This window comes from Micromys minutus (genome assembly GCF_963924665.1).
Source record: "Micromys minutus genome assembly, chromosome: 4".
Lineage (NCBI taxonomy): Eukaryota > Metazoa > Chordata > Mammalia > Rodentia > Muridae > Micromys > Micromys minutus.
Window position 1 is genome coordinate 42,457,501 of NC_137973.1, and position 27,898 is coordinate 42,485,398.

At 46.2% G+C, this 27,898-nt stretch overlaps 1 protein-coding gene across 4 annotated transcripts in view; it reads left to right on the plus strand.

Moving 5' to 3' along the window:
* Nucleotides 1–27,529, plus strand: part of SORT1 (sortilin 1) — a 75,667-nt gene extending 48,138 nt beyond the window's left edge. Inside the window, exons 8-21 of one of the 4 annotated variants that reach the window (XM_080915911.1) lie at nucleotides 374–504; nucleotides 3,556–3,700; nucleotides 4,414–4,569; nucleotides 7,293–7,399; nucleotides 11,445–11,547; nucleotides 12,340–12,508; nucleotides 13,254–13,444; nucleotides 14,975–15,164; nucleotides 18,051–18,167; nucleotides 20,230–20,338; nucleotides 21,604–21,702; nucleotides 22,364–22,470; nucleotides 22,707–22,818; nucleotides 23,373–27,529. In XM_080915911.1, coding sequence (XP_080772037.1) covers nucleotides 374–504; nucleotides 3,556–3,700; nucleotides 4,414–4,569; nucleotides 7,293–7,399; nucleotides 11,445–11,547; nucleotides 12,340–12,508; nucleotides 13,254–13,444; nucleotides 14,975–15,164; nucleotides 18,051–18,167; nucleotides 20,230–20,338; nucleotides 21,604–21,702; nucleotides 22,364–22,470; nucleotides 22,707–22,818; nucleotides 23,373–23,387 — 1,751 coding nt within the window. In that variant the 3' untranslated portion in view covers nucleotides 23,388–27,529. The remainder of the gene's footprint in view (nucleotides 1–373; nucleotides 505–3,555; nucleotides 3,701–4,413; nucleotides 4,570–7,292; nucleotides 7,400–11,444; nucleotides 11,548–12,339; nucleotides 12,509–13,253; nucleotides 13,445–14,974; nucleotides 15,165–18,050; nucleotides 18,168–20,229; nucleotides 20,339–21,603; nucleotides 21,703–22,363; nucleotides 22,471–22,706; nucleotides 22,819–23,372) is intronic. The other 3 variants (XM_080915912.1, XM_080915913.1, XM_080915914.1) reach the window with 3 other exon arrangements.
* The last annotated feature ends 369 nt before the right edge of the window (nucleotides 27,530–27,898 follow it).

Here is a 27,898-nt window from a genome sequence, read left to right on the forward strand (position 1 = left end):
TAGTCTAAGGATAGAACAAAACTGCCAGGGTCCGCTCTCAGGGAGCAATAATGTAGGGGTGTTAGATGATTAGCAATGAAGGAAAAACTCAAACAAGATCATTTAAAACAATAAGATCATTTAAAGTATGGCATGGAGAGACAAATTGTCGCTTGTTACACAACACTGCATTTGAGTTATGAACACTCAGAAAACTTCACAGAAGTAAACGCAGAGTCTCTGTCTATGATGGCAAGTATCCACGCTCTCACCCGGCCACACACACTGGGCTTATTTGTGTTTCTGTATTTAAATAGAAGCAATTCTAGAGCAGATTGTGAACAGGACTTGCTGAAGTAAGTGAAATTTTAATCAATACTTTGTTTTGTTTAAGAAGCTGATCTTGGTGCCCTGGAATTATGGAGAACATCTGACTTGGGGAAAACCTTCAAAACCATTGGTGTGAAAATCTACTCATTTGGTCTTGGGGGACGTTTCCTTTTTGCCTCTGTGATGGCTGAGAAGGTGAGTATTTGCCTAGTTGTCTGATGTCCATGCTAGCACACACCATATGGATATTTTCCACTATGTTGTCCTGATAGCGTTTCTTGTGTTCTTGCAGACTTTTAATTTTTTACACTTATTAGTTTATTTGGTCTGTGTGTGATAGGTGTTTGGCACACACATGCCATGGCAAATATGTGGCAATCAGGGACAGTTTGCAGGAGTCTGTTCTTCCTGTACACCATGTAGATTCAAGGAATTGAGTTTGGTGGTAAAAACCTTCACCTACTGAGCCATCTTGCTAGCCCTATGATCTTAAGCTTGGGAAAAATTCTGTCTATAGAGGCTGACTGATTCTCAGGACTACTGTGGGCTTTAGCCTTATGTAACTATGACTAGTCTTCTTTTTAGACTTATAGGTCCAGTGTTTGACTTTACCCAGACATGAATATCTGGAGAATGAAGAAAGCAATTCATATGTACATTATTTATTATTCTATAATCATAATTAATTAAAAATATAATGCTCTGTGTAGTAGTGTAGATCCCATAGGATAGCAGTGAATTAATAGATATGTATTCTACTCTCTGAGTTTGTATTCAAGTGGGGAACCCCTGCTGAGCAAGTGTCTTTACTAATGCTCTGTTGCTGTAAAGAGACACCATGACCATGACAACTCTTATAAAGAAAAACATTTCATTGGGGCTATAACTGTAAGCCATTACAGTTGAGAGGTGTAGTCTGTTACCATCATGGCAGGAAGCATATCAGCTATAAGCAGACATGATGCTGGAGAAGTAGCTGGGGTTCTACATCTGGATCAGCAGGCAGCAGGAAGAGAGAGCAAGACATTGGGCCTGGTTTGAGCTTCTGAAAGCCTCAAAGCTCGCCCCTAGTGACAGACCTCCTCCACCAAGGCCACACCTCTTCATCCCTGTCAAAGAGCACCACTCTCTGTAAGCATTCAAACACATGAGCCTTTGAGGGCCATTCCATTCTAACCACCAGAGCAGGTCTATCTAAGAAGAATTGAATCAGTGTGGCAGGTGGGGAGCAGCAGGAAATAGCAGAACTGCTACAGACCTTGTGCTTGGGTGGGATCCTGGTAGCCTGAGAGACCTGAGGAGGACATCCCTGTGTGAACATCTGAGAGCAAAACAAGGATGGAATCAGCAAGGACAGAGACAGACCCCAGGCCTCCTGAAGACAAGGAGGGTGGCAGTGTGGCCGGAGCCCTGGGGAGCATGGGAGAAGGGAGTGGGAAGCTGTAGCCACAGGGATTTTATTCTTCAAATGACTTAGCTTCCACTGTAGCAGAGTAGGTGTACCTGAGTATAACTGCGGCTTTTCTACTCTCCTCCAGGTTCCCCGAAATAACAACAGAGACTTCTTACATAGGAATACATGCCTAGGCCCATAGCTTTGGCTCATTTCCTGCTAGCTCATAACTAAGTAGCCAGTTACCTTTCCTTCAGTTTCATGTGACCATCTTCCTCAGAGTTTAGGGCAACCCCAACTCCCCAGCTGGACTCTGTCCCAGATGTCCTCTCTCTGTACCTGAACTTCCACCACCCTATTTCCTGCCTAAGCTAATAGGCCAACAGTGTTTTATTGACAGGTGATGCTTCCACACAGTGTATAAGCGATTCTCATGAGAGAAGGCAAGGGTAGAAGCTGCAGGAGGAACAGCCGAATGGCTGTCAAGCATTCAAGGGGCAAAGGAGGTGGGAGCTGGAACCAGCTGTTAAAAGTGGGTGACAGGGATTGTTATGTGTGTGTTTAAATGTATTGCCAGTTGGACGAGTTAGTGCCTTAGACATCCCCTGTGAGACGAGAAAAGTGAAACCACAAGAAATTTTCAAGCCTTTGGCCCAAGCAACTGTATAAATGGCAGGGCTGTTTTCTGCCATGGCAGAGGCTATAGGAAGACCAGGTTTGTGGGAGAAAAACCAAGAATTCACTGTGCTGGCTATGAAATGCCTACTGTATATCTGAGAGGAAATGTCAAGTTGGCGTTCATATTTATGAATCTTCCCAAGTTACATGGTATTTAAAGCCCTGTGACTGGGTGCGTTTATCTGAAAAATGAGGAGGTAGAGAAGAGATGGAAGGATTGAGCAAGCTGTGAAGTACCTCTGCACTGAAGGTTGCAGAGAAGAATCTAGCTGAGAAGCCTGGGTGGGAGGAAGGGGGGAGGGAGAGGAAATCAGGACATTATGCTGCTATAAAAGTCAAGTGTAGAAAGTTTCCAAAGGCAGTGGCGACCAGTTTGGCGAACTCGTGAGATGTTGAGTCACAGTGAACTGAGAATTAGCCAGTGGGTTGGAAGAGTGGCTCAGTAGGATCACTTTCACTGAAGCAGTGGGCTAAAGAGGGAACTGGGGATGGACAAGCAGATACAGCCACAGCTGCTGAGCCGTGCCTGCCGCTCTCCTATAGCTGTTTTAAGTCAATTAGCAGAGACTAGGATTTAGTGGCCTTCTTGGCAGACCCCTTTGCCAGCCAAATACTTGCTGACCAATATCCTTTCAGGAATTTTGGACTCTGACCTGTTTCTAGCCCGTGCATATTTCCTTCATTATGGCTATGGTGAGAATTCCTTAGAAGTATGTCTCATCTTCACTGTCCCCTGTGGTCTCCCAACGTGGATTTCATCTTTATGTTTTAGACCATCCTCTGGACTAATTATCTAAAGCCAGGGCTATCTTAAAGGCATGGCACATTTAAGTACCAATCAAATCATCATTTTGAGAATTTCAAGCAAGCATTTACAAATGGTATGGGGCCACCCTAGTCGTCCAGTCACATCCTTAGCTCTGTTGAAGGAGGTGAAGTGCCAGCCATTGGGAAGACCATACCTGAATGAAGGAGCCAGAGAGAGAGGCAGGAGACAATGGGCTGTTTTGTTGTCTGGAGGGAGCAGAAATTGCCTAGAGCATGGCACTGTCTCAATTGTGTCCACTGAGGAAGTGATTATTAATATCACTATTTTAAAAATGTTTCTATTCACGTCCTTGACAGGACACCTTTACAGAAGATGAAAAATGTAGATATTGGTACATTTATTCTAGGATACAACAAGAAGGATCCATGTGTCAACAGACCAGGGGGACACATGGAGCATGGCACAGCTTCCTTCTGTGGGACAGGAGCAATTCTATTCAATTCTGGCAGCCAATGATGACATGGTGTTCATGCACGTGGATGAGCCTGGAGGTAAGAGTCATCCAGTGTCCCACCCTTGACTGCAGAGAGATTTCAGCTTTGTGCTCTGCTCTGAGAACCTCTCCTTTTTATGTGTCAAATTTTTCTATTACCTCAGAAGTTTATTAATTTCCTAGAGATAGTGTGCCGTGTTCTGAAAGGCTGCTTGTTCTGGAGCCTACAGTATCTGTGAGGGTGACCGAGTGCTTGAGAGCAGAGCTTCCCAGGGCAGCCATGGGTACCTGTTCAGTGGCACTGAGCTGCAAGCTTGCCTGTGACTAGGTAAAACCAGGAAATGTTTGGGAACCAGTTTTGGTTTGTTTGACGTTTGTGGAGTCAGGGACAGACTCACTATACTCCAGATGGTTTCAGCTCACAGTGCCCCTGCCACAGCTTCCTAGATGCTGAATTACAAGTATGTGCCACTGTGTCCAGTTAGAAACACATTGCCATTTGATAAAGCAATTTTATGTCTTCTAAACATAATGATGAAAAAGTTAGATCTTTTCTGATTATGTCAGGCAGTAAATGCATCATCTCCCGCGCTCCAGCCTCTGAGATGAGGGCTAGAATTAAAGACAAACTTGAAGACTTTGAGTGTAAAACTGAGTCGCACTGAGGTCTGAGTCTTACATGTGCTGGGCGGGCCAGGCAGTCATGACTAGACTGTTTTGTTCTCTATTTCCTCCCAAGTCTCAGGGTTTCTGTTTGTTTGCTCATGTCAGATACCGGATTTGGCACAATCTTTACATCTGATGACCGAGGCATTGTCTACTCTAAGTCTCTGGACAGACATCTCTACACCACCACAGGCGGGGAGACTGACTTTACCAATGTGACTTCCCTCCGTGGAGTCTATATAACGAGCACGCTCTCAGAAGGTGAGGCTCCCTCAGCTGAGTGGGCTTGGGTTTGAGATGTTCAGGCAAACCTGATGGTCCTTTCCCTCCGTTATGTGCTTGCCTAACCCAAAAGCCTACCCGCTTACACTGTGGCTTCACTGTGTAAAGAAATTATGCTAGAAGCAGCAGGACAGAGCAGAGCCACAGTGGGAAGAGAGGGGCCCATCTTGGCTAGTGTACAATATGAGTCTTCTGTAATTGGCTAGGCCTAGAGGGATGAACCTGAACTGGAATCAGCCTATTTTTGTGGGGAGACTATAGTACCAGGCCAGCCAAAGTTCCACCAGTGTTCTACTGTAGGCCCCTCTTTGCAAAGGCTCTAGGTAAGGAAACACATGACGTCCAAGGACAGAGCCTCTTAAAGCCTCTCTATGTCTCTATGTTTTCGAAGGAGGTAAGGGCTGTTTTTCTTCCATGGGTAACTTGTAATGGCCTGTGAAGTCCCAAGTGACACTGGTTCCTCTTTCCCTTCCTGACCTCACCTCCAGCTCTTTCTCCTTCATTGGCTCTGTGGCACTCACACTACCCCCTGCCAGTCTCAAATGGTCCAGGTATTCATCCTTCACAGATCTGCCAGGCAGCTCCATTTCCTCGGATATCTGCCAGGCCACACACTTCAAGTCTTTGCTCCTCTGTTATGTTCTGAATGAGAATTGCCTGTATTCGCCTATTTTAAATTCAGATGTGCTCCCATCCTTGTACATATTTCCAGTCCACCTTAGACGACCGAAAGGCTTCCAGAGCTCTGCATCCTGTGTAATTTCACAGACGCCCCATCTCTAATGTCTGTTTCATCCCGCTGGGATGCACACTTTGTAAGCTTCCGCTGCTGCTAGTGGTGGCAGTGACGATAGTGATGTGTGTGCACGCTCACATGTGCACGTGCACACATTCCTTTGTGCCTAGAGGACAGCCTTCAGGAGTTGGTCTCTCCTTCTTCTGTGGGTTCTGGAGCTCGGACTCAGTGCCTCAAGCATGAGCAGCAGGTGCTTTTCCTAATGAGTCTCTCACTAGCCCTCACAAGGTTTTTGTCTGTGACGTTCCTAGAGGCCTACAGTGGTTTTCATACTGACCTGACCTTTCAATAAATGTTTGTTGAATAAATGAATTTTTCTTCATCTGCCTTCCTGGTTGATGTACCTTGAAACCTCAGAGCATATTATCTCTGAATTAAACCACAGCAGTTTATATGACTGAGAAAAGACCATAGGAAGGAGACACTGGGATTAAAAGAAGAGAGGACCAAGAAGATAGCTCAGCAGGTGCACATGCTTGCTGCTGAGCCTGATGACCTAGGTCTGATTCCTGGGAACCACATGGTAGGAGAAAACAGATTCCCCAAAATAGTCCTGCAACCACATGCACACTGTGGTACATGTATACACAGTCAAATAAATGCAATTTAAGATGTTTTAGAAAGAAAGAACATCAGAGGGACAGTGTGCTGGACAGTTTTATGTCAACGAGATACAAGCTGAAGTTATCTGAGAGGAGGGAACCAAGTAAGAAAATGCCTACAATTTATAGGGAGACCCCAGACCACTGGGGGTGGTGGCATCCCTGGGCTGGTCCTGCTCTATAAGAAAGTAGGATGATCAGGCCGTGTGGAGGGCCCTCCATGCTGCTTCATCAGATCCTACTTCAGGATCTGGTCCTGTGAATCCCTGTTATGACCTCTTTCAGTGATGGATCACAGTGTGCAAGTGTAAGCCTGTCCTCACCAACTCGCTTTTGGTCATGGCAATACATTACATACATCACAGCAATAGTGACCCTATCTAGGATAAGATAGAATAATGGATGCTGGGGAAAAAATCCTAATTAGAAGTTATTAGTCCAGGATTAGATGTAACTAATCTGGAGAATCCCTAAACTGAGCTTGGTGTCACGTCTTTGACTGAGTAAAACTTAAGATCCCTGACTAGATTTTTCCTCCAACATCACACAGTGAAGGAGAACAAACATTGGCTTTTTCACACTCATCAGTGCATTGACTTTCAGTTACTAAAGTAGAATTTAGAATTTCTGAGGCACTCAGCTTACAAAGAGCATTTTCTTTTCTGTGTATCCCTGTCCTGGTTGTCACTGAACTTATTCTGTAGAGCTCCGCCTGCTCTGATCAAAGGTGTGCACCACCACTGCCCAGCTGCAAAAGCTTATCTTGGCTCACAGTTTTAGCCTGTGGCCCTTTATTCCCACTGCTTTTGGGTCTGTAACACCACATCATGGTAGAAAAGTATAACAGATGAAACCCATGGTCTGACATCGGAAGAAAAAGATCCTGACAGCCCTTGGAGGACACAGCCCCAGTGACCGAACTTCCTCTCACTGGCCTAATCTCAGTCTGGCAGTAGCAAGGAGGAATGAATTTAAGATCCAAATTACAGCATGAAAGAGAACTTTGGGGTTTTTCAGTAGCAACCGTTCCAGGTGGTTTCTGGAGTTAGCTAGACTGCCCTGTTCAAGCCGTACACCTTCTGGCCTGTTAGCCACCAGTGCTGAGCTACTGCGTAAGATGTTAAGATGGGACACCAGAGTCAGAGGAGTGGGAGCGGGTAAGAAGGGGAGGGTGTGAAGGGAAATGTGCTCAACATAGAATATGCATTTATATGAAAATGTGGATGGCGTTTCTCAGGTGAGTTCCATTGTAGCTGGCTGAGACTTCCAGTGCACTGGGCTTACGTCACTCTTTCCCTGTTTAGATAACTCCATTCAGAGCATGATCACTTTTGACCAGGGAGGACGGTGGGAGCACCTGCAGAAGCCTGAGAACAGCAAGTGTGATGCTACCGCAAAGAACAAGAATGAGGTTTGTTGGCATCAGCCGTCATCTGTGTGTGCAGAGAAGCAGCCAGCCTGCCTGTTTCTATCAGCGCTAAGCTTTTCCATGATGAAATTTCTTTCTCGGTCATGACCCACAGGCGAAGGTGGGAGGCTTGGAAATGATTAGGATTCATGAAGTAGAAACTACGGAAAAGCCACGATACTATGGCATACCTGTCTTTTTTTTAAAGAAAAACAAGATGGAGTAACAACCATTTGTTTTACCCAATGTCTGAGGGAAGACAAAATGGGCAGATGTACTGATTGTGAGCTAAGGGTCTACACGGCAGGGATGAGGCCTTAGAAGTCCTTCGGGAGCCAAAGAACAGCTGTTTCAGAACATTACCATTTTGTTTTGTATATTTTATAGGTGTGGGTGGGCACAGCCTGGGAGAACTTAGTTCAACAACAGGAAACTAGTGGTTCCCACATTCCTCTCAGACATGTTACACACAGGGCCACTCTGCTTCTGGACCCTGAAGGTTTGGTAGGGAATCTCTCATGGCACGACACCTCCTCCTCACACTCTCCCTCTGTGTCCATACTCAAAGCATTTGCTTCTACCTTCTTCACCCTTCCCTTCTGCCCTGGGTGTGTGCTGCCGGCCCAGCTCACCATTCCCAAGGCAGGGCTCATAGTCTCTTCCCTCCCTGATGCCTTCTGACTCCTCTGGTCCCTTCAAGACCTTCTGTTGGTTCTGCTTTGCCAGGGTAAAGACTGTGCCTCTCTAGTGAATAAAGCCTTTGTTCTGCTGGTTCTGTCCACTGTCCTCACCGACACACCCTGCCATTCTCTATATGCCCTCTGTGGTGTCCCAGTGTCCTCACAGAAGCCATGTCTGTGTCCCCAAACCCTGGCTAGTTATAATCCGCAATAGTCCTAGCCCTCCTTAGCGCTCAATCCAGTTAGAACCAGTCATCATTCTTGTTCCACTGATAGTTGGCTTAGCCTTTTGCAAAATACAAAAACGTAATGTTTACTATTGTGATCACTTGAGTTTATGTTTGTTTGAAACAGGATCTCACGTATAGCTCTGACCGGTCCTATGTAGACCAGGCTAATCTTGAGCTCATACACATCCATATCTGTGAGCTCTACCTTTTAAGTGCTGACCTCACACACCTGGCTCATTTGAGCTCCTGGCATGGCACGAGCCATTAAGCTGCTTTCACACATTTGCCTACTTCCTGACATTTGTTTTCCCCTCAGCCTCAGTGAGGCATAGTTGATAAATTTAAATGGCATATATTCATAATGTATGGATTGACATCTTCCCGTCTGTATACACTGTAAGATGTATGACCATAGCCAAGATAATTAATGCATACATCAGTTAACTCAGCAATCTTTCTCTTGTGTGCAATGTGAGCATTTAGATCTATTCTCTTAGCAGATTTCAAGTATGTTACACAGCCTACAGGATGCTTTCCATAATGCTTCCTAGCTCTTCAGAACTTACTTGTCCAAAACAGAAACTTTAGAACCTTTTGGCCAACATCACCCCTCCCTGTCTTGCCTCCTGATCCCTGGCAGCCACCACTGTGCGCTCTGCTTTTATGAGTTTAGTGGGTTTTTGTTGATAGCACATGTAAGTGACATCATGTGGTATTTGTCTTTCATGCCTGGCTTATTTTACATAGCATACGGCCCCCCAGGCTCATCCATGGGGCTGCAAACAGCAGGCTCTCCTTTGTTGAGAGTGAGAACCAGTGTCCCGTTATGCACGGACTGTGTTCTCTCTTTAGGCACTCATCTGGCAAAAGACACATAGATTGGGGGCCAGAGAGATGGCTCAGCAGTTAAGAGCACTGGCTGTACTCTCAGAGGACCCAGGTTGAATTCCTAGCACCCACATATGGCAGCTCACTACATCTGTAACTCCAGCTCCAGGGACCTGACATCCTCACACAAACATACATGCAGGCAAAACACCACATGCGTGTAAAAAAAATCATTTTTAAAAAAAGATACATAGGTTGGTTCTATATCTCACGTTGAGCCACGGGGCATGTAGACTGTAGTTATCGCCTTGAGGTTCTAACTTCATCCTTTTTACTAAATACCACTAAGTAGACTTGCTGGTGTCTGTCTTTACTGTTTGGAGGAAACACCACATGTTTTCCGTGGTGACGGCTTGTTACCTTTCTCCGACAGCGCGCACGGGTTGCCCTTTCCCTGTGACCTTAAGCAATATTTGTTACCATTTGTATTTTTGGTAACAGCCATTCTTACAAGTGAGACCTGATGGTGCTCTGTGGTTTTATGTACTTTTCCCTGACAATTAGTGATGCTAGACACTTCCTCAATCACCGCCTGGCTACTGGGCATCTATGAGGAATGGCAGCATTGTTCTTTGCCTGTTTTTAAGTTGGGTATATGTTTCTTGCCGTACAGTCCCTTGTGCCACGTGTAGATTGCAGGCAGCTGTCTGTCTGTACACTGTCACATTGCCCTCCTGCCATCCCCTTTGTGGGGGCACTTTACTTTGATGTGACTACATTTGTACGATTTTGCTTTTTGTTACGTGTTCCCAGGATCATATCCGAAGTTACTGCCTCGACTGTTCAAGACGCCTTTTCCCGTGTATTCTGCTAGGATGTTAGTTCTAGTCTTACATCCATCTCTAACTACTCAGAGCCAGTTTTTGTAGATCATGTGAGATCAGAATTCAAATCCTTCTTTTGCATGTTTCCCCAGCAACAGTTATTGAAGTTATAATTTTCTCATGTGTTCTCAATTCGTTTGTCAAATATTAATTGGACATACATGTATGGGTTTATGTCTAGAGTGCCCTGTTCCTTTGGCTTGTATGTTTGTTTTTATGTCAATATCATGCTGTTTGGATGACGTGGCTTTATAGCACTGCAACGCTAGGCAATGTGATCTGTCCCCTCTCATCTTTTTTATTTGATTGCTTTAGTATTTTACAGTCTCCAAGGGTTTCTTTTTACCACAAAAGAACATTGATTTTTATCAAATATCTCTGTCCATGTAGATGATTGTGTGATTTGTATCCTCCATTCTGTTAATGCGATGTATCATATAAACTGATGAAACATGCCACCATTCCAGGGATGACTCCCACTTGGTGATGGTGAATGACCGCATACCTGTTGCTAGTGTTTGTTGAGGATTTTGGCATCTGCGTTCAGTGAAACATTAACCTGCACATCATTTCAGCTTCTGGTTCATATAAAAACTGAGCAAGCTTAGGCATGGCCTCCATATCTGTTATCCCAACCTCTAAGGAAAGTTGAGGCAGAACAGCCAGCCAGCCAGCATAGGCGATTTAGTAAGACCTAATATAAAAATAAAAATTTAAAAATAAGGATTAGGGATGTATCTCGGTTGTAGAGAACTTGCCTAATCAGTGTGAAGCTTGTAGTTATGGTCCCCAGCTGGTGAACCATGAGAACAAGTCATAATAAAATAACTGCCAGCTCTCTCTGAGACACTGTTGGCAGTGGCCAAGGAAGTGGAAGCAACTCCACCAGTAGTTGAATGGGCTGATAAAACGTAATATTCACTCCCCATCCCACCACCCAAGGTGGAATATTATTTGGCCTTATATAGGCAGGAAATTCTGACAAATGCTGAAATATAGGTCAACCCTGAAGACGTCATTGTAAGTGAAATAAGCCATTACAAAAAGACGTGTTCTGTATGATTAATTTCTATGGATGAATATCCTAGAGGGACCCTAGAGCAGTCAGATCTACAGAGACAAAAAGTTGAATGTGGTTTCTGAGGCTACAGGAGACAGAAGTAGAGACTTGTTTTAAAAGTGGTGGGTTTCAGTTTCACCAGATGAGAAGGTCTGAAGGCTGAGTAAGTGAAAATATGCCCAAGAGAGTACTTAAAGAGCCAGATAGTACATTTTATCAAATGAATTTTACCAGGTTGTTTTTGTTTGTTTTTAAATCATCCCACTGAGGTTGGAGTTAAAGTCACAGTCTTATTGGGAGGCTCTGTGAAAGGACTAAGGCCGTCAAGCCTTTGGTTTTACTCTGGGCTTTGGTTTCTCTTCACAGTGTAGCCTCCATATCCACGCTTCTTATAGCATCTCCCAGAAGCTAAACGTCCCGATGGCCCCACTCTCTGAGCCCAATGCCGTGGGCATAGTCATCGCTCACGGTAAGGAGCCCTCCCTCTCATCATTACGGACTGAGCCAACAAGCACAGAGAGCGCTGCCTTTGAGCATGCACACGTGCATGCTCACAAACACACACCACAGCTCACCCCAAAAGTAGGTGGCTTTTGTGTTTTGTTCCAGTTTTCTTGCTGTTTGCATGCTCACACTCGCCACAGCTCACCCCAAAAGTAGGTGGCTTTTGTGTTTTGTTCCAGTTTTCTTGCTGTTGCTCTGATAAACCACTCTGACCAAATACAGCTTGAGGAGGAAAGAATTTATTTCATCTTGTGCGTCTCGGTCCCAGTGCATCGTTGAGGGAAGTCAGGCCAGGGAAGAGCCTGTTTGCTCTGGCTGACCTTTCACGGGCTGACCCTTAGCTAACTTTCTTATACAACTCAAAAAACGACCTGCCTAGAGGATTGATGGTGCTCACAGTGGGCTGGTCCTCCCACACCAATCACTAATCAAGACAATCTCTCACAAATGTGGGTATGGCCCAATCTGACCTGGGCAGCCCCTCAACTTGCCATTCCCCCAGACAGTGCTAAGCCGTATTACATGTACAGCTTAAGGTGACTGGAACACAGTCCATTGACAGAATTTCCTGTACTACAATAATTCTTAGGGTTCTTTTATGTCTCATTGGCAAGAGCAGCAGCTTGGCTTTGTTGGCTATCACTCTATCACAACAGTCCTGGTGGCAAATACAGTAAACTCACTCCAAAGGTTCCCCTTGTCAGTAAATCCTCTTGGATTCATTGCTAATGGATGCTAATGGTCAATTACTTTTCAGGTAGTGTGGGAGATGCCATTTCGGTGATGGTCCCAGATGTATACATCTCAGATGATGGGGGTTACTCCTGGGCAAAGATGCTGGAAGGACCGCATTATTATACCATCCTGGACTCTGGTGGCATCATCGTGGCCATTGAACACAGCAACCGTCCTATCAATGTGATTAAGTATGCATGCTCTCCACTCCCCCACACATTATCTGCATAAAAGGCAGTGGTGGGAAAACTCTTAGGCTTACTGCAGGGAGAGAGCTACTAGCCCTGATTTACATTACCAGGTTCTGCAGAACTCTGGCCAAAGCTCTCCTTTACAGGGATTATGTTTAGAGCAAACCGGATTACACAACACTACTTCCCCTCTCACTCCTACCTGTGTTTTTTTTTTCTTTTTTAATCACTTTTTAAGACTATTTTTCTTGGGCTAGCAAGCACATAAAGGTGTTTGCTGCCAAACCTGGGGATCAGAGTTCAATACCCAGAATGCACATGGTATAAGTTAAAAACAACCCTTCCACAACCACTATCAAATGAAAAAAATTGCTCTTCTTTCTCTTCAGAACCCAAAATGTAGAAATGCCCAAGCACTGAGTTAGAAATTTAAGTTCACATGTTATAAAGTAATGTGAGGTATTTCAAGTCTATCTTAAGTTCTTATTAATTTAGAATTAACTTACTAATTTAGAAACTCATTCCTACCTGAGCCCCGCCTCTGTCTTTCTCTCCATGCCACCTATGAGTGGTTCCTTTCTCAGACCCTGCTAACTAGAGGTATTGGAAATTAAAGTAATTTCAGACACAAGTCACCCTTCAAATACAAGGGTGTCTCCCGGTCTGTGACCAACGGGCTGGGTTGCTTTCCTGACTCTCCCAGCACAGCTGGTCCCTGCCATGATCCTTCTCCCACTGGCTGCAGGTTCTCCACGGATGAAGGCCAGTGCTGGCAGAGCTATGCGTTCACACAGGAGCCCATCTACTTCACCGGGCTTGCTTCCGAGCCTGGGGCCAGGTCCATGAACATCAGCATCTGGGGGTTCACGGAGTCTTTCATTACCCGCCAGTGGGTCTCCTACACAGTTGATTTCAAAGACATCCTTGAGCGGAATTGTGAGTGTCTCCGGAATTTCCCACCAGAACTCTTGTAAACTCCTTTTCCCAAACCACCCATTCAGAGGGATCTTTCAACCAGGATAATCAGACGCACATGCATCTGAAAGGCGACAAAGCAATGGAACAGAGAAGCAGTCCTGGAGCTAGCGCTGTCCACAGGAAATACAGGGGCATCTATTTAGTTTACATTATTCTGTCAGCTATGTTATAAAATAGAAAGTGAACCACATCTTCATGGTAGAATTATCTATAAATGTCCAAAACATTATTGTTTCAACATGAAAGTGATATGAAAGATTACTGATGGTTCACTTTTTTTTCTTCTAAATCAACATCCCTAAGCAAGTCTCAATTTATCCAGCCATGCTTGGTGGGCCTGGGGGGGCGGGGCTGCTGTATAGGACAGTGTAGCTTTGCCCTGCAGGAAGAATTTTTGTATCATTTACGAGACATTCTTTTGACTTGTTTGTCTAAAATGATTTTGTGACATTGGGGGGGGGGGTCTCTGTAGGACTGAAGGAGCTTTAGAGAGGAATGTGTGAGAGGACTTGTCTGTGATCCTGTTACTCAGAACATCGAAGGGAGGGGTTTCACACGGAGCTTTAGTGTAGATGTGAGTCTGTGCTGAGACTAGAACTCTGGGCAGGTGTGAAGGACTTAACCCAGTGTCGTGTCTCGGTGAAGGAGATGTAGCTTAAAAGAAAACACTGGGGGAAAGGTGCCTGTGTTCACTATTGGCATGTAACACAGGGTTCTCAGCCTGAACTTCCTTTTCTATAAGACATTTAAGTGTGATTCGTAACCTGAGTTCCCCTGTCTTCTAAATGCAGTAGAGAAGGTAGATAAAGCTGGCTTGTGAGTTCACCCTCAACAGAGAATTAGTTCTACATTAGCTCTCAAGCTTAAAGACCATTAAAATATTTGTTACACACCTGTTCCCTAGCAGGCTGGCTCACTGCTGGTCCTCAAGTCTCGAAAGATAAGAAAACCCAGGCAACACTCTAGGTTCCATCCTAGGAGCATTTTCCTAGAAGCAGATGTCAGCACTCGGAGAGCCAGGGGGCTCTAGAGAAAAGCTAAAAAAGGCCGTTTTCCCTCCTGCTTGAAGCCAAGTAGGCGTAGTAACATTGAACCTGGGATCTTGTTGGAGTCTTATGCTAAACAATTGGCCAGCATATGGGAAACATGGCTACCTGTCTCTGACAGCTCCTGGGATGGAGGGCAGACAGCAGCCTCTTGGTGTGCGAAGACTCTAATGTTCCCTGTACAGCCTCACTTTAAAACGAAGGCCTCTCCTAATCCCCCACGGAAGGCAAGATGGAGAGTCTTCTTTGTTATAGGGAAGTGCAGCGGCTAATGGGTTCTAGATAAAAGTGACTCTGTGTTTGCAGCTCCAACTGAAGCAGGAGGTTGACTCAGAGCCCACCTGCCTCCCCTCCCCCTTCTTCCCAGAACCTGACAGCTGCCTCTCTCTTGTGGGTGGGCTGTGTGCTCTGCCGATTCCTGAATGTTCTGTCTGTTCTTTAGGTGAGGAGAATGACTATACCACATGGCTGGCACACTCCACAGACCCTGGAGATTACAAAGATGGCTGCATTTTGGGCTATAAAGAACAGTTCCTACGGCTGCGGAAATCATCCGTCTGTCAGAATGGTCGAGACTATGTTGTGGCCAAGCAGCCATCGATCTGTCCCTGTTCCCTGGAGGACTTCCTCTGGTATCGGCACCCCTCAGATCCCTAAGTCAGCCCTGTCCCACATGCAGGGGAGGTGAAAAATAGTTGTTTTCCCCAGCTAAAAATGTTGACATTTCTTTCTCCCAACTAAATAACTCTGCCTGCTCTCCACAAAAGTGAAGCACAGGGAAAGGGGACCAAGTGTCACTAACATGGATAGTCACTGACTGTACTGACTTGGACGTGGTGGGGAGGACAGAAATTAAATAGGAGGGTGGTCTGGCATTCAACTCGGGTGGTACGGGGTATGCCTAGCATGCACGAAGCCCTGAGTTCAGTCCCCAGCATCAAATAAACTATGTGTATTGCTAATAATCCCAGCACGTGGGGGGTAGGGGCAGTTCAATAGTAGCCTGGAACACATAAGACTCTGTTTCAAAAAAGTAAATTTTAAAGAGCAGGAAGGTTTGCAGGGGCAGTCTACAAAATGATTAAAAAATTAAAATTAAAATAAAAAAAAAACAGGAAAAATAGTTCAGGGGCAGGGAGGAAATTGGGCTTTGCTGGCAGCCTTCTGGAAGGCTTTGGATCATCTGTAAGACTGAGGACTGAAGGTTGGTGGTTTGGTCCTGAGACTAGAGGTAACATCAGGATGTTCATGGTGCCTGGGTCTCACCGAGTTTAGAGGCTATCAGGATATACTTCCTAAAGTTGAGAACATCAAGGATCAAGAATTAGTTACTTACGTGGCTGGTGTTAGTTGATATGCAAGAGGCCAGTGTTACTTAAAATGGAATTTGGGACAAATGGGAACTGCCTCATATTGCAGGTGATAACTTGGTGCTTGTGACTGATACTGACAGGAAGTAAAAGTGGGGCCCTAAAGCACTTGGACAAAGAGGATAGGTAGTACTCTTGTCCCCTTGTCATATTCCCCTGAGCTATAGGTGACAGCTCGATGCAGGTCTGATGGAAACTCAGGTTCAACCCTGTGTGGTTCCTCCCATCCTCGTTTCCACAGGAAACACATCACTTCGCTCACCGTTGGCTGCCAGACAAGCCTGGGGCTGCTCTGGGTGGCTGTCCTGTTCTTAACCTCACTTCCAGTGGCCTCTTTCCCTAAGCTGCTGTCTCCTAATGTGCTGGGGTCCTGCAGAGCGCAGGGTTGTGAGAATGCCTCTTATGTGAGGAAGATCTGTCCTTATTCCGCACCTCGGGACCCCACCCCCTTGGCCTTCAGTGTCACTAGACTCACACACACCAGAAGTGGTAGGTGAGGAGAGGAGAAGGGTCCCCTGTGGCTAAAAGGGAAGGAGGTGTTGAAGAATGGCTTGTCGAGGAGGTAGCATCAAGCTGAGTATTGATGAAAGTTGGCATTTGCCTATGTGCTTCTGGGAAGGAAGTGGGTCATAGATGCCATTGGGCTTTTGGGAGCTTAGACACCCAGCAGCACACCAAGGAAGGCTGTGAGAAGTCAGAGCAGTCATGACAGAGAAACACTTGGGAGGCAGAGACAGGCAGAGCCCCATGAACTCCAGGCTGGCCTAATCTATATAGTGTCCCCAGGCCTGCTAGAGCTATATTAAAAAAAAAGAAAAGAAAAGAAAGTCCAGGTGGAGGACATTCAGGCTAAACTTTCTTTTCAGATAGTGAAAGAAAGTCACTGTTGTAAACAGGAGAAGAAAATGTTAGGTTTGATGACCAGTACGCCTTGTGGGATCTCAGACATTCATTTCCAAGGTTGCAGAGGGTGTTGAGTCAAAATTCAGGAAATAGAACATAAATGAGGAGCTAGAGATGTAGCGTAGATTAGTGGTAACATGTTTGCTTAGTACGTATGAGAGTCTGGGTTAAGTCGCCAGCACTAGGGGGTGGAGTTGGGGGTGAGTAATAATCTAAATGAGCAAAATAAGGTAATTAAAAGTATTCTGGAAAGAAATATGGCTAGACACAGGATGTAGCTCGGCTAGAGCACTTGGGAAGCATAGATCAGGCCCTGAATTCAATCCCAAGAGAGAGAAATGAAGAAACGAAGGAAGAGAGAGAGGGAGAGATTTGCCCAATAAAAAGATAAGGTATGATTTCTAGGGTAGACTATGTAGGCTGAGAAGACGCTAATGAGCGGGGGAGAGTGGCCGTCCTTTCTCATACTCTCTGTGTGCAAGGACTCAGGGTGGTGGGAAAGCAGGACCAAAACACGGATGCTATCCATGTCCAGGGTCAACCTTGGAGAAGAGACCAGATCATTTCATGGGAGAACACAGAAGGGAGGGTGGATGAGAGATACTACAAAGCGACAGCAGGGAGGGGGTCAGCAGGGAGGGGGCTGGATCAGGGGCCTGAGTGCCTGCTGTACAAGCATGAGACTGGATTCTGACCCTCAGCACCACATATGGCACCACACGTCTGCAACTTCAGTGCTAGGAATGGAGGAGAAACAGGCATATCCGGAGTTCACTGGCCCACCTATCTAATCAGTCAATCAGTTTAAAGAGACCCTGTCTCAAAAAATAAGGAGAAAAGGCAGAGAGGAGGACACCTGACATTAACTTCTGGCCGCCATTCTTGGGTATAGGCATATACACATGCTAATTCCATGGAGCATGAACAGCACTTCAGGGCAGACATGTGAGGCAGAGCAAATCAGTCCTTGTGGCAATAAATAGATATATCGGTCCCATTAGGCCCTATTCTTTAAATGTCCCACCACCCCTCAGTAGCTCTACACTGGGGCCCTGTGGAAGACACTTAAGATTCTAGCATGGACCTGCAAAGACACCATGGCTTTCCCAACCCATTCCCAGCAACTGTTCTCACCTGAATTGGAGCATCCTCAATGGGAATGTTAGCTGTCCACTTGACCTATTAGTCACATGCTGGCTTATAGGCAGGCAGCTTCAAAAGTGTCCTTACTGTTGATTCTTACAGTGACTTTGGCTACTTCCGTCCAGAGAACGCCTCAGAGTGTGTGGAGCAGCCGGAACTGAAGGGGCACGAGTTAGAGTTCTGTCTGTATGGCAAGGAGGAGCACCTGATAACAAATGGGTAAGGCGGCCTCTCCGTGGCAAGCAAGATCTCACTGCCCTGAGCCAAAGCAGCTTATGGCCACTTGGTTCTGAGTGAGCAGTATTCCAGAACATTCGCTAAATCACCATCTAGTAGACCTTCTGTCATCTGCCGTGTCCACATGGCAGCCATTGGCCTCTTGGGGCTACAGACGCCATTGCAACTAAGGAGTGAGTTTTCCACTTCCTCTAATTTTATATTCAGCGGCCTCCACAGGGGCCGGTGCAGTACTCTCACTCTCCCAGGGACTCCCCTTCCCCAGCACTCAGTTTTGGGTACAGTCTGAAGGGACAGACATGTGCCTGGCAGCAGACACAGAAATGCTAAGTCTGTGCAGGTCCTGAAACAACACAAAAGATCCCATAGACAGTGGCCCTGCCTCTAGCCCCAGTCAACAAAACAGTACATTCACAAAACAGGACTTCCCAATGGTGGCCAAGCTCATGGAAACCTGCTGCCCTAAGGATAGGGTTTAGCGATGTTTGTGGGGAAAGTCAGGATAAAACTTGATGGGGAAGTGTGTATCTGTTATCCTGGCACAGGGCGGCGCGGGGGGGGGGGGGGGGAGGTCCCTTTAAGTTCAACAGCAGTCTGTACTAAACATCTAGGCTAGCCAACCCTACTTAGAAAGCCCTGACTTGAGAAACAAGGGGGGAGTGGCTTATGTGGGCACCAATAAATATGGGCACATGTGTAACTTAGCTTCATAGCTCCTCACATAAAACACACACACAGAAATGGTGTTCCCATAGTCTTGGGTTGGAGGTTTTGGGTCCTTTAATGTCAAAATGTTACCCATTGAATTGTGCTGGATCATCCAAAAGGTCACCTACATAGTCATTTGAGTTGTGGCCATTTAAGTCTCTGAAAATTGTTGGGTGTGGTGGTGTACACCTTTAATCCTAGCACTTGGGAAGCAGAGGCAGGCCAATCTCTGTAGGTTCAAGGCCTGCATAGTCTACCTAGTAAGTTCTAGAACAGCAAGAGCTACAGAGTGAGACCCTGTCCTAAAAACAAAAGCCTCCGAAAATGAACAAGAGCCACCGTGATCGTCATGTAGCGTCAGAAGTGCTACAACTCAGCTGGTGAGAAACAGCTTTGTGTCCCCCGAGTCGGTGCCTTTTAAAGTCGGTTGAAGGTAGAAGCTAAGAGCAAAGCAAAGCTGGAGCTTTGTCAGATTTCCTCAGTGTCCCAGAGACAAGAACTTTGTGCAGTTTTCAGATCTTTTCTGGAAAGAGGCAAGAGCCCAGGAATATATTCTGGTTTTTTAAAAAAAATTACCTTTCCACCTCTTCTTCCTCCCTTTTTCTCCTCTACTTTTCTGTATGTGAGGTGTGTGTGGTATGTATATATAGTGTATATGTGTGTGGTGTTTATATGGTGTATGTGTCTGGTGTATTGTGTAATGCTTTTTGTACATCAATACAGACATTTAGATGTGTGATGTATATATGTGGTGTGTGTGTATGTATGTAATGTATGTAGTATCCATGGGGGGGGTTGGTGTGCAATTGTATATGTGTGTGATGCTTCTTGCACATTAGCTAATAGTTATTTTTCATGTGTGTATGTGATGTGTAATGTATGATGTTGTGTGTATATATGTGGTGATGTATGTGTATGTATGATGCTTCTTGCACACTGACAAATACAGACATTTATCATGTCTTCTCCATTGCTTGGCTTAGCCTTGGAGCAGTTCTTTGGCTTCTCAGCTGCTCTGTAGAGTTCCTCCTCACTGCAGTGAGCGAGAGCCCGGTTTGCTCACAGGTATCTGTCTCCTAGTCTCATTATTGGCAGCCGGCCTCCACTGGCATTACTGCTGCTTCCAATTTGTCGTTTGGGGTTTGGAAGACTTTCATAAACTTGCTTCTTTGAGGCTCCATCTACTTCACAGCCTGCTAGACAGGGTGACTGCCAACTTCTGCAAAGCAGGGGTCAGGTGCACCCTAGTCAAGAAGCCCCAGCTACTGTCTCTGTGCCTTCCCCAGACCCCAACAAAGCCACTGCCAGGCTCTGACCAAACTCCTCTGCCCTTCAGGTATCGGAAAATCCCAGGAGACAGATGCCAAGGGGGGATGAATCCAGCCCGAGAAGTAAAAGATTTGAAAAAGAAATGCACAAGTAACTTCTTGAACCCCAAGAAGCAGGTGTGTTGAATACAAACCTAGGTTCTGGACATAGGCAGGATTTCATGTTCTGTCAGGAAGAACCAAAGTTGCACTTAGGAATCAATTTGGGATGTCCACAGTGTTCCTGCAGAGCTTTGTACAGGAAGCCGTCAGGACAAAGCCCTGTCATGTGCCGTATCTCAGTGACAAGCTTGTCCTGCTACGAGTTGGTCTGTGTTTGGGGGAAATGGTATTATGTAAAGTTACAAAAGCCTTAGCAGCATGGAGCTGTAGAGTTTCTGAGGCCAAGAGTCACTGAGAAGAAAAGAGCTGTGCTCAGTGAGTGAGGGATACTCATGTTGAACTATCCCCTGCTGTCACCTGATGATATGAACTTTGTACATGTTAGCCAAAGGTTTAAACATAGGAAGGGCAAGGCACTGTAGCTCAGTAGGTAGAGTATCTGCCTAGCATACATGAAGCATACTTCAATCTCCAGCAATACATGAACAACCATGTACCTATAACCTAAATACTTGGGAGCTAAGGCAGGAGGATCAGAAGTTCATGGCTTCATGGCTAGTTTGAAGTCAACCTGAGCTGCATGAGACACTGTCTCCAAAACAAACATCTGGGAATAGAGAGATGACTCAGCCGTGCATACTGCTTCTGCATAGGACCCAGGTCAGGCCGTTCACAGCTGCCTAGACCGTCAGCCCCTGGGGATGTGACACCCTTCTGAATTCTGTGGGCACTGCATTCACATGTTTGCACACACTCATGCACACATGCACACACACAAACTTACAAATAAAAATTTAAAAACAAGCCTCTGGAAAAAAAATAACAAAAGAATAAGGCCTTAAAGGGCCCTGGACTGGAGATTCACACACACAGAGGAGACCTGCACAGAGGAGACCCTGCACAGGGGTAGGGACTTTTGTGCTGATGCATGCCAAATGTGCTAAACAGAAAGTTGGACCGGGGTCACAATGAGCTGCCTCACAGCAAGTCATAGGAAGAGTGGTGCAGATCTGTCTGGTGGAGCTCTGAGATGGGGTAACTAGGAGGCCCCCTGGTAAAGCAGCGACTTGGGAGATAACCTGAGGCCCATCTTCCTCATGTACTATGAATGGTTAAGATCCTGACAATCCCGGCACCGACAAGGGAGGGACTCTGAAGGCAATGAGGGAAGAGTGTGTGGGTGTGTGTATTGGTAAGGGGGGGCAGGATCCTCCTCTGCACCCCTGCCCTGGACTGCTGGTGGCTGTCCTCAGAGTGTTTGTGTGTGTGTGATTGCACAGGACTCCCGCCCACAGGGACACAGCTTGTCCCAGAATCCAGCTCCGCCTCCTCTTGGATACACTGAAAACACACACTTCCTATCTCCTACCCAGAAGCAGGTAGGTTACACGCAAACAATGAACTGATAAGGCTTATCTGTAAAAACATGCCAAAAGTTAGTAACAACAGAAATCTCCATGTCATCTAATGGCCTGCCTGGAATAGCGTTGACACATCTCCAAAGATGATAGTCTAGTGACAGATTCATTCAGCACCCTGTTCTCACAGTCTCCTCTCCTGCTCCACCATAACCTCCAGTAGTTGTAAACAAGGGACAGGGAACAGTCACAGTGACCATATCGATCTTCTAGGCATGTCCAACCTGTGGCCCCAGGGCTACATACAACCAAGAATAAGCTACAAAGGCAGCCCAACACAAAATTGTAAACTTATCTCAAATGTAATTCTTCCTGCAGTTTTTCCCCCAGTAATTCAATTGCGCAGTTCTCAAGCATGAACTGTACAGACAACATCGTGTTGTAATGTGAAAGGGTTGGACATGTCTGCTTTGAGGCACTTGCCAAGGCTTCTGCTGTGACTTTGACATTGAAGGCCCTGTACTACAGTTTCCAGGCAGCTGGAGTTCAGATTCCCCTGCGCTGGTGTGCTAGCCCATGTCATCTGGGGGGTGGATGTCCCCTGCCTAAGTGTGCTGGGCCACGTGAATGCAGCCATAGCCTCTATGCCTAACTGCTGCTCTGTTTGTTTTAATTTATCAAGAATTCCAAGTCGAATTCTGTCCCTATTATCCTGGCCATCGTGGGACTGATGCTGGTCACAGTAGTAGCAGGAGTCCTCATTGTGAAGAAATATGTCTGTGGCGGAAGGTAAGAAATGTGGAAGTGGGCCAGACCTGCTGAATACAAACCAAAAGCCACCCCAGCCCACATGGTCAAGTTCTCTTGGTGGAAACTAGAAAGTTAGTGATAACCAGGAAGTTCAGGTCCAAATTCTGTATCTTACATGTGCCTGCTGTGCGGCCATGAGTGTGGAAGACTGAAGAAATTCATGCTGTAAGAAATGCTCCCTCCTCCACTCAGGAGCTAACAGGGTCCCCCCACAGGTTCCTGGTGCACCGATACTCTGTGTTACAGCAGCACGCCGAGGCTGACGGAGTGGAGACTTTGGATACAGCCTCCCACGCTAAAAGCGGGTATCACGATGACTCAGATGAGGTGAGACACTTTCTTCTTGAGGAATTACCAAAAATGTTAGGTTTTTTTTTTTTTTTTTTTAATGTTTGTTTTTTGAGACAGGGTTTGTGTAACATTGGCTGTCTTAGAGCTAGCTCTAGGTCTAGTAGACCAGGCTGCCTCGAACTCACCAAGGCCTGTGTCTGCCTCTCAAGAGCTGGGATTAAAGGTATGCACCACCACCACCTGGTGAAAAATTTAAGTCTTTAAAAGAATTACTTTTATCCTGTGATAGAGACAATCTCCAGAAAGATGGCTCAGGGGTTAAAAGTACTTGCTACTCTTTGAAGCCCAGGTTCCATTCTCTGTAAACACACATGCTGGCTCACCACTCTCTGGAACCCTCTAGTTCCAGGGGATCCAATGTCCTCTTCTGGCCTCCCATACATATACAATGAAAAAAATAAGTAGATCTATTTTAAGTTGTACATGCGCCCGAAGCAGCACTGGAAGGACTAGAGCCCAGAGCAAGTGGGCGATTGCTTTCAAGTCGATTCCTGATTTGTCAGTAATGTGGCACGTGTCTTTCTTTTCAGGACCTCCTGGAATAGTTCTTCAGTGGAGCTGGGACTGAGTGTACGTGGAGCCACAGTACCTCCTACACTCCCTGAGGCTCTGACTTGGGGAAATAAATTTCCCACTGCGTCCGGTCCGTCGGCCCCAGCTCTGTTTCTGCCACTTCCATCCAAGCCCAAAGGACCTACACTAAAGAAAGCAGGGTGGGGGTGGGGACCCCAACTGATCTCACAGTTGGCTCTGAGAAGAGGGGGGAAAGTTTAAATTCTTTAACATTTTTGTTTCAATTTCTGTCTTTTGTAAAAGTGTGGGCTTTAGGCTTCTCTCGTTTGTTTTGTGTGTTAAGGGACTCGACTTGGGTTTCAAAGGGATTTGTTTCGCTGCCCCCACCCTTGTGTGTCACATCTGGTGCCTGCCCCAGGGCATCTGCCAGCTCCACCATCAGCTCACCTCCCACATCATACCTGGTGCTGTCCCTGGCCTCTGCTGGTCATGCAAAGCAGCCTCAGAGAAGGAAACAGCAGCAACTGGCGCCCCCTGGCCAGCTTGCTTCCATCTTTCCGTGGACAGCCCTGTTGTCACTGCACACCAGCCCTGCTGTGGCATCCTCATCCCCACCCCACCCCCAACCATGACTGTAGGGCACAGTGACTTTTCTTTTCCCATTTAATTAGGTAATACCCTTGTTAATTGCCCTTTGGCGACTAACTTAATCATGTGCTTCCAACACACTAGATAGGGAAAACTTACAGGGCAATATTTTTAACTTGTGGCAGGAAGGAGGGAGCAACAGAGAACTGACTAGATCTAACACCTATTAAAGACAAAACCGGCTGCTTCTGAGCTCTTTCCAGCTGTACTTGTGGTGAGCCAGTGGCTCTGCTCAAGGCCTGGCCCTGAAGCCTGCCCAGGCTCCGCCATCCCTTCCTGGAGGTCATTGTTCAGTGCATAATGCAGCCATAGGACTGACAGTCATAGGCTTCCATTTTTACCATCACCCATTGTAAAGGCTCCGTGTTGCACACCACCATGGCTGCTTATTGCTTCCTCCCAAGTTGCTACTGTTCAGAGAACTGGGACTAGAAATGTTTTCAGGTTAATGGACTTTTTCAAACTCCAAGTTATATTACCAGACTATCCTCACCCTTCCCCTAGTTTTATGAGTTCTTTGTGGTCCAGAACCCTTTAGCTAACCCCACTGAAGACACATTTCTAGATGATGCTGTGTGTGATCATCCATTGCTTTCATGTTTTTAATTTAAGGAAATTTTTCTACCTGATATTTTTCCACATTAAATAAGCTATAGAATGTAATCAGTGGATGCGGGGGCGGCCACTGGTCGTGGAAAGCTGTAGAGATTCATTTGCATACAGCTTAGATATCTGCTGGGCAGGAAGATGATGTGGTAGGTGGTCTCCCTGCCCCTGCCATGCTGATCACAGTCTCTCCCAATTACCACCAGGACATTCCTGAGACCCGCCTTGCTGTCGCTTCAGTCAGTGGAAAGTAAATGTGCCAAACTAACTTTTGTCAGATGCATGAGCAGATGGCTGAGTCCTCTCCTCCCCAGAAGGAACAAACAGCATCAGGGGGAGAGGGGGAGGAAGAGGGGGGAGGGCCAGAGAGATGCTGACTTGCAGCTAAGTGAGTCATGGAACGTCAGCTAGAAAGTGAAGTTAGGGTCGTTTCTGGGAAGAGAATTAATATCTGTTAGAGCCAGAAGCTCTAGTCTTTTAGCTTGTTCATTTTGTAGTGATTCTAAAATAATTCCAAAGATATAGCAGCTCATAAATGATCAAAGTTCTGTCCACCCTCACCTCCTGCCAAAGGAGAGAGATCTATTTCTACTACATGCTGTCTCTCCCGGCACATCCCCAGGTTGGTGTGGGTAGATGGGCCAGTGTGTGGTGGTCCTCCCTAGTGTCTGGACGGACTTAACACTCATCCCTAACTATCAAAGACTAGGGTGCTCTGCCTCTTCTGGTTTCTGGGATTTCTGTAGAACTTGGCAGGTTTGGGATCATTTCTCTTTTGAGCACCACACTATTCTTGCCGTAGATAGAGCTCAGGAGCCAGAACTGAGTGAGCCACCCGGGTCTTCAGAGCTCTGAGATGCAGCTATGCAAGACTCTGTGTCCTTGCAGCTTCTCATGGGTGACTTGCCAGGGCCGAGGACTCCTTAGAGGCATTTCTTGCAGAGCCATTATTTTGACACCTTTTTGTTTTCTTTTTGGAAAACAAAATTTTATTCCCCTGCCTCATGGCTGAAATAAGAAGTGACAATAATCGGGGGCACCCCCTTTCCCTTGGATAGTCACTGTTTAGCACTAGCCTCTGGCTGAGTCCTCTCTGCCCTTTTGCTTTTAGCTCTAGTTCACTGGCTCTGCTGGCTTGGGTACTGCTCCTACAATAGCTTTCAGAAGCATTCACATGCACAAATGTGGGACCCCAGCCAGCAGGGTAAGCTCTTTAAGCTGTTTTTTTTTTTTTTGTTGTTTTTGTTTTTGTTTTATTTTTGTTTTTTTAATTCTGCTTTGGTTTGTACTACAGCCTTGGAGTGTCATCAGCATCACTGGTGAGCATACCATTATTCTCAGCATTGTGGTGGCTGATGGGGTTGATTCTAAAGACTTGGGCAGTAGGATTTAGCATTGTTAGGTAGCTCAGGCATATCGGAGAATCTGTGGTGGCCTGAGTGTTAAATCCAAAACTTCCCCCACATCTGCTTGGGACCTTAGGGGCTTGGAGTTTTCCTGAGACCAGAGTCATGACTGCATATGCCTGCACTGGGAAGTGAATGGAACTGTGTTTTGAGGCCCTTGGAGGGTGACTGCAGCTGCAGGGTGGGGTCAGGAGCTGTTGGTCTTAACTAAGCCTCAGGCCCCGCTGCCTCTGATTCTGCATTCTGGCATGTGCTTGGCCTTACCTCTAGTCCCCTGCTTGCTCACACCTTGGTCCCCTAGTCTTTCCTCTCCAGCAGTGTAGTATTATGGGCCACCCTCAGCTCCTTTATTGGTCAGGCCTATAAACCATGGCTAGATATAACTATACTGAACTGTCCCTTCATCAGCACACTAGATGCCAAGAGGGGTGCAAGGCCATTCCAACAAGCCCCAGAGTGAAAAGGTTGGTATGGCATAGGTAGCGAGTCCTCCAGGGCTCTGAAGAGCCCCGCCACTGCACACTGGCAAAGGGCTCACACCTTGTCAGTACAACCCTTTCAACCCCATATTCAGCAGGGACGCACTGGGCCACTAACGTAGGACAGGGCACACCTTCTCAGTTTTCTATCGCCCTCCTACCAGAGGAAAAAGAAACATGAACTTTAATGTCTTTTGGAACAAAACCAAAGTTTAAGATTTGCCATATGATGTAGTGACAGGGAAGCCCAGAGTCAGCAAGCAGGTGCCAGGTTTTCTGTGCCATTGGCCAGTGCTTCACCAGGTGCAGGCTGCTATGGGCTTGTTGAAACCACAAGTGCAGGTGGATTCCTTGGTCCCGTGTGTCATAACATTAAGAATTGGAGCATTAACTTGAAATTGTCTTCAAGGATTTGCTATGTGTGCTGTTTCACACCGGTACATTCTCTGCATCTGTTTATATGAAATAACACAAGCTAATCTGTACCTTTATATATATGTGTGTGTACATATATACATGTATAAACTGTATAGTGTACATGTTAATGATTTATCAGTATGTCCCGAATTTTTAGTGCAGGTCATATCCTCCACATGCCCTCGGCTGTGGTCAGGTGACTTCCTGTCCCCTGGCGGCTCAGCTGAGTCCCTGTGTTTGAGCCTCCAGGGAAAAGGGTTTGGACTGCATCCTCCTTGTCCCCATGCACAGAAACGCTCAGGGTCCCCACGCACCTGTTGTCCTCCCCTCTTGTCTTCTGTTCCCTTTCTAGCATGTGGCCCCTCCCCCAGCTGCGAGGGGCAGCTGCCTTCCTGGGAAGGTGTAAGCAGGATCAAGACCACCACTGCATGTGTCCTGAAAACTACGGACTTCTGCCCGCTTGGGACAAAACATTGCATGTGAGGTGGGATGATCAAATTTCAAAGACCTGTGTCAATTATACAACAAAGCCAGACCCCATAACGACATCCCACAAAATGGAAATAGAACACAAAATCTCTTTAGCATTGTGTAAATAAATCTGGCTGTGTTTAACTTTGTACTGGTAATTTTCTGTATATTTGCAATATTTGGGTTAGAAATAAAACAGCCTGGACTTTGGTACCTAACCTACTAAGATGAGCTACAGTTTTTTAGCAAGTGTTTCTAGCTTTCAACCTTCAGAAATCAAAACTCCAGCAACCAAAGAAGCATCAACTTGAAAGTCAATACTGGGCATTTCTGGCTTGAAGGGTGGAAGAGAGTTTATGAGGAAATAGTTTCGAACGCCTGTCTTCTCCTTTTCCTGATTTTCATGATGCCAAGGCCTGCCTCCCTCTGTGGAAGTCTAACAGCCCACTGCACATTTTCTCCAGTGTCTGCTTCTACACTTCCAGACACAACAACACACTCCAGAGTTGTGTGTTC